Genomic DNA, 12,290 nt, shown 5'->3' on the forward strand with positions numbered 1-12,290 from the left:
TTGAGGGAGAAGGGTGAGGGGGGAGTTTGTGAGAAAGGTGAGAGGGAAGCTTGGAGGGGGAAGAGTGTGAAGGTTGCTTTGAGAGGGAGGGGAGACGATGAGAGCAGGCACGGTCAAGGTGCAGGAGAGTGATGGTGGAGGTGGGGAGAGGGGAAGAATGAGACTTGGTAGAGGTGTTGTGAAGAAGGCAGCAGCCAGGGGGAGGTACAACATTTGAGGGGTTGGGAAGAGGGGGAGGTGTGCTGAGAGGAAGGACGGAGCATGTTTGTGGTAATGAGTGTACTGATTGAGAGAGAGTGAGATATCTGTTTGGTTAGAATGGAGCCCACAGATGTTAGAACACCACGCACTTTGGGACAACAGGGGAGGAGCTGATACTGAAGCAAAAGACGGTGAAGAGGTGCCAAGAGCGGAGGTAGGATGAGCGGTAAGATGGGAGGGGGAAGAAGAGGGGATAACAGGTGAGGGGTTAGAAAGAGGTCGATTTAAGGAGGTGGGGTGAATAGGCACTGAAGTTGGAAAAAAAGAACGACTGATGGAACACAAACATGCATTGTAAACTGGGAGTTTACTTTGTTTTTAATTCAGAGATGCGGTTAAAGGGATTACGTGAGGGATGCAATAAAGGAGAGTTGAAAGAATGGAGAAAAGAAACATTGTAACAGTTGGACTTTTTCGACACGGGATGAAGGAAAGGTCAAATTGAAAACAGCCTTTTGAAGAAGAAGAAGAAGAAGAAGAAGAGTAGTGAATTATGATACAATAACGAGAACCACACGTGTGAAAGAAGAAGTTGTAGCATTTTAAGAAACCGTTTTTTTTTAAATATTTTTTTGATGAAGATGACGCAAGATTAGGAAAAGGAAAGGTTGAAGAAAAGTCATGTCGGTGTTGGTGAATTTGGATCAACAAACACAGAAAGAAGCTGGTAGTTCGACAAAAGTTAAAGGAAGAAGAAGAGGAGGTAGAGAAACGTGGTTACAACAGGTGTAACATGAGAGGTTAAAAGAATAGAGTTAAAAAAAATAAAAAGATTACGTAAAATGAGGTAAAAGAAAGGTTGAAGGAGAAAATGGTGAAAGGTGTATGATGAATGTGGATTGACAAAAGTAGATGGTAGATTGGAAGAAGAAGGCGGAAGAAGAGTCTGTACTGGAAGTCACGTGGTTATGTGGGGTAAAAGGTATTTTTTGGGGATTTTTATACATATATTTTGTGACATGAAACAGAGGGTATAGTTCAGAGGGATAGAAGGAGGGTGGAAGGAAAAGTGGAGAAAATCCAAACTGATGGTAATAAGGAGAAAATACAAATAAATATGACCGTGCACATGGACAAGAAAAAAGGGTCAGCCTCAAGGAAACCCGATATGAAAAGACGACGAAAACTCCACAATTAGCACAAGTTTTAACACAAGACCGAACTAGAAACACACAGCAAACACAGAGATAACAAAATGACAGTAAAAATGCGATAAAAACGACCTGAAAACTTCTCTTTGAGAAAGTCGACAGAGACCCTGAAGAGAAACTGCCATCGCTCAAGAACCAGAACCGGAAGAGCATACTGCACCGTACGCTCCCGTTGAAGCTGTGCAGTGACCTTTCCCACCACGTCGCCAACCACGCTGTTTTCCACATCTGCTGAAGGAAAACGCAGTACATCTCCCTCTGGAAAAAAGAAGTCGAAAACTGCATAAAATTTGGATGACATAACTTCGAATTTTGGTGACGTAAATCAAATATTGCTGGTATAAAGTAAATGATGCAAGTCCAGAATAAGTTAAACATAACTGACGTAGATATAAATGGCTGTATGTTTGTTTCACTGCCTATTGCTTATTATGAAAGTTATCAATTAATATTTTCTTGTTAAATTAGAGAGCTCTAGGAGAGCTTCTTCTTCTTCTTCTTCTTCTTCTCCTCCTTCTTCTTCTCCTCCTTCTCCTTCTCCTTCTCCTCCTTCTCCTTCTCCTTCTCCTTCTCCTCCTTCTCCTTCTCCTTCTTCTTCTTCTCCTTCTCCTCCTCCTCCTTCTTCTTCTTCTTCTTCTTCTTCTTCTTCTTCTTCTTCCTCTTCTTCAACCTTTACGACTCGGCTCTTTTATATACAGGATCCGGATCTCCTTAACTACTAAACACCTGCACACATCCTCGCATTGAGGGTGCTTTTTGAGAGCGTCTATCATGAACTTTTTAATATATTCGGACATTTACTTTAAAGTTTCGAAAAGTTCACGTTACTATTTAAAGATTATTCCATTTAATGTGTTATAATTTCGTAAATACACGATTTTCTCGTCATGAACGACGATCGTCCATGACGGGTCTCGCTATTGGCTCAATCAAGGCACGTGACGAAATATCGGAAGTTGTTTTTTTTTTGGTTTGTTTTTTTTCTTCTTCCTCTTCTTGTTCTTGTTCTTCTTCTGGTGAAGACAAAACCTTTAGGACGCGGCTCTTGGACACATTTGTCCTTGTTTATTAAATAATTATACCTTGCTCTTGGTTGGAGCTCATTAACCACACTTTTGTTTAAAGGCCAGAGGTGTGCACAGTCGCATTCGAGCAGTTTACCCTGGTTTTGAATCTCGATCCAGCTACAAACTGTCATACTGGTGTTTCACAATCACAGTTAGACATAAATGTAGGCACCATCCTTGTGACAAGGACACTGAGCTTGGAGGAACCTTCTCCCAGAAATGGTCATTGGTGGATGTTAAAGATCCTGCAGTGTCATTTATGAAAAGTAGGCGAGTTGTCGCCAGCGTCATTAATATATTTCAATTTCTTGCCCTGATTGACTGCTGGAAAGGCAATGGCAAACCACTCTGCAAAAACAATGTCCAGGAACTGCTTCAACAGCACAAATTCTCCATCTAGAACATTTTATTGAATACTGAAATATATTGTAATGGGACCCGGTCGTGTCTCAAATGACTTACCTGGTGCAAATGTGGCATGGGAGCAGACCCCTGTGTGCGAGTGTGGGGTGGGTGCAGAGGCCGGGGCGGGTACAGAGCCCGGAGCGAGTGCGGCATGAGCGCGGAGCTACAGCAAAGTCATCATGCACAAATCTCGAACACCAAAAATTGTCTCCCAAACACGAATGATACAAGGATTATTGATGCAACTAACCTATACTATGGACAGAGAAAAGTACTTTCATTCAATCATATATGATTTAGTGCACCTTTTTACGTTCTATCACACACGTTGCTTTATGCCATATGTAAGTGCACAGATGCAAGAAAAAAAATTGGAGTGTTCACTTTATCAGGATTTCCAGGGCCTAAATGTTCCAAGCATATGTATTTTGAACACTGGTATCTTTCCCTAACATGAAATTATTGTCTCCATTCTGCAGCTGGATTTCAATTTCCCGTTAACGTTTTAACCCCAGGTGTTGGTTTGGGGTGTTGTGGAACTACCACACCCTCAGCTGAAAGCCCTCTCACAACATCCGGAAAGTTTCCCAGAACACCGACTTTCACAATTGGGTAAGAAAGTATAACATCCCCTCTTTGTGCATTTCTATTGGTCCATTACCTTTCCATTTTCATCACCTTTAAGTTTTTTTTCAGATTTCTTTCTTCTCCCACCTTTGCTTGGATGTTTCTGCTTTCCTCCTTTACGTGCTGTGTAAAGGCTCCCGGACATTCCAATTTTGCCGGTTCTATCCATGCATATAGAGTTGCCACCGTCACGGCAATGCAGCACTGCTTATCAAGTGTTCCTGTATTTGTTGTGCACAGTTATGGAGGGAGCAGCAAGAACCGCTCTTCCAACTTGCGCCGTTTTCGTGTTGGCCACCGGCGGAGATGATGATGTTTCAATTGTGTGGGTTTTCCCACTCGTCCATCCTAGCTTCTCTCCAAAACTGTTGAGACAATATGCCAGCAGATGAAGACAATGGCTCGCTGTTTTAATCGTCAGATGAGCCGAGTCTTGTGGTTCTTCCCTTTTTTTTTTAGTTGTGATTGAGTTTAGCTTAAGCGTTCATTGCTGCGATGTATTTAATGCTTTGAAGTCCAATTTTTGTCAGATTCCGTGTATTATTTTGACAATGTTTGAAAGGATGCTTGTTTTATTTTAGCAATGGTAAAAACTGAAAAAGATGCATTTTAAATGGCAGTTTTTCAATGATATCAAATCCTGTATACAGCCGCTGTGTAAAATTGATTTGTTATGGATCTTCCAAAGTATTCACTTTTTGTTGTCATTTGGTAATTTAACTAGTAAATAAATCCTACCATAATGTTGTACTTGATTATCATATTTTACATCAGCTCAAAATGTTTCCACAAATTTTCTTTTTTGCAGTGGTCTGTCTTCTACCATAACCGCCCCCACCCCCCGGGTTTCTGCAGGGCGCACACATTCTACCATTAGCCCCCTTCTGGTGAAACTCAAAATCCAGAATCACTGCTCACCTCCACTCATTTGTTTCTACTTTTTTCTGCCCATGGAACCAACTTGCACATTCTGTCCAATCTCATTCTTCCCTCCAAGTCTTCAAGACAGCTGCTCACCACCATCTCAGATCGTCCCCAATACAAAACCACGATCTTTCTACCCCCAATAACCCCTCCCACCCCCAAGCCTACCTCCCTCCTTCCAAATTTGCAGTTTTTCCTTCTGAGAATTTCCTTGTGTGTCAATCTTGTTCACCCTATGCATCCTCCCCTACCCCTCATTCTTTCCCACACTCATTGTTTGTCCAAGTCCCCCTGCATTTTGTCCTTCAACCCTGCTTTGGTGTTTCTCCCCAGCCCCCCATTCCCATTTTTTTCTGCTGTTCTTTTAGTTCCGTTGTGTCCTGATCCATTCAGTATACTAGCTCTTCCATGAGCCTTGACCTTGTATACAAAAAAAAGAAATGGGGAAAGGGGTGAGTATGAGAGGAGAGTGAGAGGGAGATGGTGGGGTTAATCGGTTTTGAAGTTGTACATTTTGAAATTTTCAAAATACCCATGTATTCTCAAAGTGTAACAATGGATCTTGATTGTGATTATTTTCCCCAGTCAAAAAAGGAAAGTTATTTTGAACAGTCGATCTGAGTTTCAGTATGCGTCTGCATCTGCATTTTTTCTACAGTTTGTCATCTTCATACAGTTTCTCTCAAACATCTGAGATTGGCTCTTGGTAGAGTGTTTATGCAAGACATAACACTGATCTGCGTCATTTCAGAGGTCTAGGTTTTCTCAACGGTTGTTAGATGCTTTTTGCATGCTGGATTTAGAAATGTATCTCATTTCGCTCAATCAGGTCAAGTTTTTATGAATGCTATCTCAATTTTAAGGGAAAAAAAAAAAATCAAATTTTTGTTTTTTTAATTAGCATTTTTTAAATTAAAAATCAGACTTACATTGACAGAAAATGTACAAACTATATATAAAATGACGCACAAGTACCGTTCATGTGAAATTCAACATTAAAAAGACGAAGGAAAACAGCGACTGCTGGAGCGACTGAAGTTAAGTTGGGTGTTGCCAGAAACGATTTATCTATATTTTTCTGAAATAGAAATGACAGTAATTGAGAAGGCACTTTCTTCCACATTAAGTGTACTTGTGTGTCATTATATGTATAGTTTGTACATTTTCTGTCAATGTAAGTCTGATTTTTACAGCGCGTGCGCTGTATACAATTGCACCGAGTTTGAAATGTCCCCGGCGTCGTCTACCACGTCTCCGGTGGGTCCGGTGTCCCCCCCCCCCCCCCACGTGCCTCAAGACAGCCAATGACGGCCATCCGGTAGATGCAGTGCGTAACCTCGACGGAAATGGCGACAATTGACGGAAATACCCGAGTACTTCAATGGAAATTTGTGAAACTAATGTTTTATATATAAGCCTGGTGTTGGCTTAGTGGTTAGAGTGGTGGCTTGGGATCCCAGGGTCCTGAGTTCAAGCCCCGTTGGCTGTTGAATTAACACCAGGGGGTTGACTCAGCCTGTCATCCTTCCGAGGTCGGTGAAATGAGTACCAGTGTACTGGTCCCAGTGTATGCCCCGGTAAGAATAGGTGTACCATATCCCTGTGTGTCGTAAGAGGCGACCAGGGTTGGCGTCAGGAAGGGCATCCGGCCATAAAACATTGCCTCAAGAAAAAGCCCAACCCCTCCACAGCAGGGAAAAATGGCTGTAAAACGGTCACTAATGTTTTATATATGTGAAAACCATTTAATTTATTGCTTGACGGAAAAAAACGAAGAAACGCTCCCCTCATGTACGAACGAACGAACGAAAGACGTCATTTCCGTCCACCATGGCATTTCGCACTGAACGCAGAAAGCTAAGTTCTTCTTATGTCATCATTCTCTTTAATAATAGCCATAAACAAGTGTTTCTCCATGTATTAGTCATTGAAATTTACTTACAACAAGAATGAAAAAATAATCTCCTCAGATTCAACAAGAACGAAAAAAACCCCCGAAAACATCACGTGCTCGACAAGACCAATCGAGCTGAAGGAAACGATACTGTAACTGCACTGCTCCTGATTGGTCAAAGGACACCACGTGTGTTGTTTGGGCGTTGTTATGCACGAGGATTCCAGGCTAAGTTCTTCTTATGCCATCATTCTCTTTAATAATATTAGCCATAAACAAGTGTTTCGTCATGCATTAGTAGTTGAAATTTACTTACAATCATTCTTTTGCGACCTCCTGCCACGCTGTATTGAACGATTTCATTCCTTCTGTTATATATAAAGGTGCTTATCACAATAATAACAAGATTTTTACATTTCAAATATTAAGTACGCTTTTTAATTGTTTTTCAACTGAAAAAGCATAAATTGCATATTTTAACATTCGTGTACTCATTTGCTTCACCACACGCGCTGTATTGAAGGATTTCACTTGTGAATTAAAAAAATGCTAATGAAAAAAAAATTGATTATTTTTTTCCTTAAAATTGAGATAGTGCTCATTTTTTTTCCTTAAAAAAATGCTAATTAAAAAAACAAAAATTTTGATTATTTTTTTCCTTTGAATTTTCCTTAAAATTAAAATTGAGATAGAATTAAAATTTTTCCAAAAACTTGACCTGATTGAGCGAAATTAGATACATTTCTGAATTCAGTATGCAAAAAACATATAAGAACCGTTTTGAAAACCTAGACCTCTGAAAAAAATTATTTCAAATGCAGCCCAGTGATAATTATTGGTGTGCACCAGATATGACAAAATTTGCCATCACACAATCATTTAATCCCACCTTTCAATCCAAGGCCCATCAATATTGGATGTTAACTTTTGACTTCCACAGGTTTTATTGGATAAGATTATTCTGTCATCCATGGGGTTGAACTCCTGGGATGAGAGGAAATGCCTTAATTTGAGTAAAGTGCTGTACTTTGGTATTAACCTGCATCCTTTGGTGGTGTTGCTTTATTAGCTTTTAATCCATGAGCTTTAATATCACATTGCAGTACAAACGTTTTTACTTTACTCTAATGTCTTGTTTTCCATGTTTTTCTGTTTATATTTTCAAAAGGAACTTTTGACATACGACATTCGCTACTACAAACTTTCTATATACTGACCTTGAGCCAATTTCAAGTAAAATAAGTATACTAAAATAATATTTGGATGTTAATTCGAAGTTTGAATGCTTTTCAGAAGACTTTTTCATAAGGGTGGTGCTGAAAGAAGAAACTTTGTTGTACTTCTGTTGTTGTCTGTTGGGTTAACAGTCTAAGAAATAAAATTTCAACAAATTTATCCTTTTACAGCAAGGACTATTTCATCATTCTGCATCTTGTTCTGAAAATGTAAGAACACGCAAGTGTTTTGGTTTTATTTCCAATTCTTTCACTTTGGACATCTCTTTGTTACTGTTTTGTAATATCACACCATAGTGTTAAATTATGAAGTTGAACTTGAACATGGTATAAATTTTTATTATCATGCCAAACATTTCATAATCCTTTTTCTCGTTTGAGTTTGATATGATGAGGATGTTCCAGCTGAATGTTTCATGCTTATACTCGTACTTTGTGTTAAATGTGGAAGTGGACTTCTCAGTAATGCCAGTGGATGGTAAATTGGCAATAAAATACACCTGAGTTTCTTCTACTTGTTCAAATGATCTTCACAAGCTTTTAAATAGACAGTGTACATTTTTTTGTATACAAAGTTGAAGGGCATGGAAGGATTGGAAAACACAAAAAAAAAAAAAAAAAACAGAAAAATATGGCAGGGTAGAGGAACACTTTGAGGAAGAATGGGTGAGGGAAATGACTGCAAGGGGAGTGTAGAAGGACATGGTGTGAACAAGCTGGATACAAGCTCAAACACAGCAAAAGGGGCTGAAACAAGAAGGGGAAACTGAGAATGAAATGGCAATGGAAGAAAAAATGGAAGAGAGGGTTTGAGGGAGAGGGGTGAAAACACAAATATCTGGAAAGAAAGGTGTGGGCTTTGGAATAGTTCTAAAGAATAGAAAACAGGAATATTGATGGGGTTGGGGTGTGGGGACCTGAGGAGGAGGTGAACAGCCATATTGAATCCCTGGAGGGAATAATGAGAATGGAGTTAGAAAGTTAGATCCTCTGGTGAGAGAAAAGAGGAACAAACTCGTGGAGGTGAGCAATAAGCCTGGATTTTGGTAGTTTTGCCAGAAGTGTGCTTCTGGTGGACCACGTGCATCTCGGAGAAACCTGGGGGATGAGGCCAACATAGAAAGAGTGCAAGACCAGAAAGGAGTCTTCAACGAAGACCGCATTATAATCTGTCTGTGATACAGGAGTAACATGCCCATCTTTGCTTCATTGGGAGATTTCAAATAATTTTGACATCTGAGTTGGTGGTTTGGCCACATCTCGGTGGGATCCACAGCAACTCCTTCCACCTGAACCAGTTAAGTTTTCCGAACTGGATCCGTTGTGTTTTTTGCGTAATATTTTCGTCCTTATCTGCTGTTTGTATTGTTATGCATTTCAGAATCAGATCCGACTGATGCACACAAGGTTCTCAGACAGTTATTTCCATAAATGCATGTTCAGAATAGACCCATCCCTTGTCTGGTGAGATTCTAACTATTTGATGCATTGGAGAAGTGTAGAGAACAGGTTCCCTTTCTTATGGGATAACCTATTCCTCTTTACGACGCATTCATGCACGCGAGAGATAGCCGTTAACCCAACGGAGGCTCATTATACCCTTTTCCATCATGACACATTGGCTTGGAAATAAACTATTTATTTAGACTTTGGACTTACAGGACATTTTATGAAACACACCACAGGCTTTTTTTGGTGCCTTTTTTCTTTCGATTGGCGCCTTTTAAAAAATAGACGATTGAACACACATCCGCCTTATTCTGGCGGCCCATTTGGTAGTTTCATGGACGCTGGTTGCCTCCTGCTCGTGTCAGGCGAATGGGGAGATGATGGCCTTTGTTGACGTTTTGTGAGCGCTTCACATCCCCACTCCGTTGTTCCGGCAAATGGCCACTTTCTGGCACTCGTCCAGCACACCGAACATGGTGTCTTAGGCCAGGCCTGTGTTAATTGGGGGTTGCTTCTCGCTCGATGGTGAGGAAAGGATGAGTGTGACATTGATGGTTGGAGGTCACGTGCAGCGATGCGCTAATGGGCAAGCTGGATTTGGTTGAAGTCTGAGGCTCCGCCCACACTGGTCGCCTATAAAAAGGACGGGAGGACCCCCTTCCTGAAGGTTGGTGATAGCTCCTGATGGTGACAGCTCCTGACCGTTGGTTAATGGTTCCTTACAGCTCCTGGCGGTAGGTGATGGTTCCTTACAGTTCCTGATGGTTCCTTACAGCTCCTGATGGTTCCTTACAGGTCCTGATGGTGATGGTTCCTTACAGCTCCTGACCGTTGGTGACAGTTCCTTACAGCTCCTGACCATTGGTGACAGTTCTTTACACTTTCTGACCATTTATTACAGCTCCTTACAGCTGTCCTTTGGTTATGTCTCCTTTGAGCACCTGGCAATTGGTTTTAGCTCCTTACAGCTCTTGACCGTTGGTGATGGTTCCTTACAACTCCTGCCCATTAGTTACAGTTCCTTATGGCTCTTGATAGCTCCTGACAGTGGGTGACGGTTGGACCGTTCCTGCTGGTTCTGCTTGGTACTTGCTCTTGGCGTACCTGATTCTTGGTGTCCCTGGTTCCTGGGGGTGACGAGGTGACGTCGATTGGTGTTCGAGCCTGTTTGTTGGTGGGTGCACGGCGAGGCAGGGCGCTGGCAGCGGACCAAGGCATCCTCACACATTTTGGCTTATTTTATTAGATGCACGATGACTTCTGCCTTGGTAAGCCGAGACCGGAGTTCTTTTCCCCCTGAATAATCTGGGTACCCATGTCTAGTGTTTAATTGATAAGTAAGGCATAGTGATAAGCATCTGCTCTTTGTCTATTTTTCTATCAATGCCTGATTAATTCTTGATTTGTGTGAGATTATTTTGATCGATTTGAATTCATCCATTTACACCACAAGGAAATAAAAAGTTCTTCAGTTTATCTATTGTTTTTTAATAATAAATTATTGGTTGATGTTTCAACCTATCCGTGCTTGTCCTTTCCTTCCATTGATCCAGCATTGCCCGAACCTAGAGAGACTGAGAGGTAATTCCCAAACTCATTAACCTGTCATAGTCGGCACATACCAGCGGAAAATGCTCGGCCGCCCCAATTAAGATCTCATCAAGATAAGATTGGTGCATTGCCGAGGACATGCTCTCCATTCAGGAAGCCACGTGACCTCTAGTTAAATGGCAAAATTAGACGGTGGACACTAGAATTTGTTTTTAACTGATTGGCGTTCGTGGTTCGAAAGCAACCCACCGTACCACAATGTCAATTGTGAGCGGTAGCTCCAGGTCCGGTACTTCCGAGGAGAAACGAGGATTTACCCCCTCATAATACACTCGGTACCCATGGCCGTAACAAACGAGTCAGGGAGTGGGATTTTTTTTAGCCCCCTGATTGAACAAACTGGTGTTAAGAGTGTGAGATTCAAACTCTGATCAACAAATTGATCAGGAGTGGGATATTTGGACCTGTGGTGCGCTTCACGGACTTCAAAATTCAGAGCTGTTTGGACTAAATTTTAGTTAAATTTATTGGGACGGACAATGGCAGATCAACACGGGCAGGTCCCGGTGGGCCATGCAGATGATGTGAATATGGATACGGAATTGATCCAGGACCCGGATGAAGTCACAATGGAGGGTGAAGAGGAAGCAATGGGAGAGGTGGAAAAGAACCCCCACCCTCGGCCTAAGGAAAATGCGACGGCGATAGTGCAGAACGCCGGGTTATCGCCACCAGTGCAGCCTGAGAATAACACGATGTTGTTCATGAGGAAATTAGTACAGCGGATAAGCTCTCATATTTTAACAAATTGTGCATTTTATGAGAAAAGCATGAAATTTCTAGCATAGTTAGGTCATACCATAATGTTTATTTTCGGATGTGGAGGGGTCAAATTTGACCTCTGTGGCGATAGTGAGAGGTCAAATCCAAGATGGCCACTGGTCACCCGGGTCTAATGTTCAAACATCCTTAATTTTGGAACCCGACTGCGCAGAAAAACATTTACGGTGTCATTTCCAACTAAATTGGGGATGCCCATTCATTTGGTGATACCTTTGAGAATGTCAGAATTCAAGGAAATGAATTTAGGTCAAGGTCAAGGTAAAAATTATCAAAAAATAAGCAATCAGTTGAAATTTGCAAATGAATACCGAGTGGTGTCATTGTGGCGAATTTAGTTATTTAGCTCCTCAGAGGGTGTGCTTGAGGCAGATGTGGCGCAGTTATGTATTGTGTATATCCATGCTTAGACTCGCTGGGTATAGATGCATTATCTGTCGAGTTCTATGTTTTGTTGACCCTTACCAATAAAGAAATCTTGGATATTGACATGTATCTAAGAAGATAGCCTAGATGTAAAATGTGGTATGGTAGTTGGTGCTTTCATTGTGTTTTTGAGAAAAGCAGCCGCATTGACCTTGTCTCGGATGTATATCTACCCGCCAGCCTCAAGGCCTCAACAAGACAGAAGAGGGGAAAGGGCACCAGGAAAATAATGGCTCCTTCTACTGTGATGCCAAAGAATTGGAAGGACTTCCTTCGATGCGATGATAACAAAACCGAATTGTTTGCTTTCCTGTCACGCGTAGTTGTTCATCTTCCTCCAGCAGAGGGCAAGGAACTGTCTGCAACAGATGGAAGTGGAGTCCTTTGCTCTCTGGCTGAGTCAAACTTGGCCTGCCTTGCCCCATGTTCGCAGGAGGACACCAACACTCGTCTACTCCTG

The 12,290-nt window shown here is 41.6% G+C and overlaps 1 protein-coding gene across 5 annotated transcripts in view; it reads left to right on the forward strand.

Moving 5' to 3' along the window:
• LOC147026419 (uncharacterized) overlaps positions 1-8,073 on the forward strand; it is a 118,460-nt gene extending 110,387 nt beyond the window's left edge. For 4 of the 5 annotated variants that reach the window (XM_085881831.1, XM_085881833.1, XM_085881832.1 and 1 more), the window contains 2 exons: positions 3,364-3,496; positions 3,752-8,073. In XM_085881831.1, the coding sequence (XP_085737957.1) occupies positions 3,364-3,496; positions 3,752-3,821 (203 nt within the window). In that variant the 3' untranslated portion in view covers positions 3,822-8,073. The remainder of the gene's footprint in view (positions 1-3,363; positions 3,497-3,751) is intronic. The other variant, XM_085881835.1, reaches the window with a different exon arrangement.
• Positions 8,074-12,290: the final 4,217 nt, after the last annotated feature.

This window comes from Eptatretus burgeri, chromosome 5 (genome assembly GCF_056783735.1).
Source record: "Eptatretus burgeri isolate ZD-2024b chromosome 5, Ebu_testis_v1, whole genome shotgun sequence".
Lineage (NCBI taxonomy): Eukaryota > Metazoa > Chordata > Myxini > Myxiniformes > Myxinidae > Eptatretus > Eptatretus burgeri.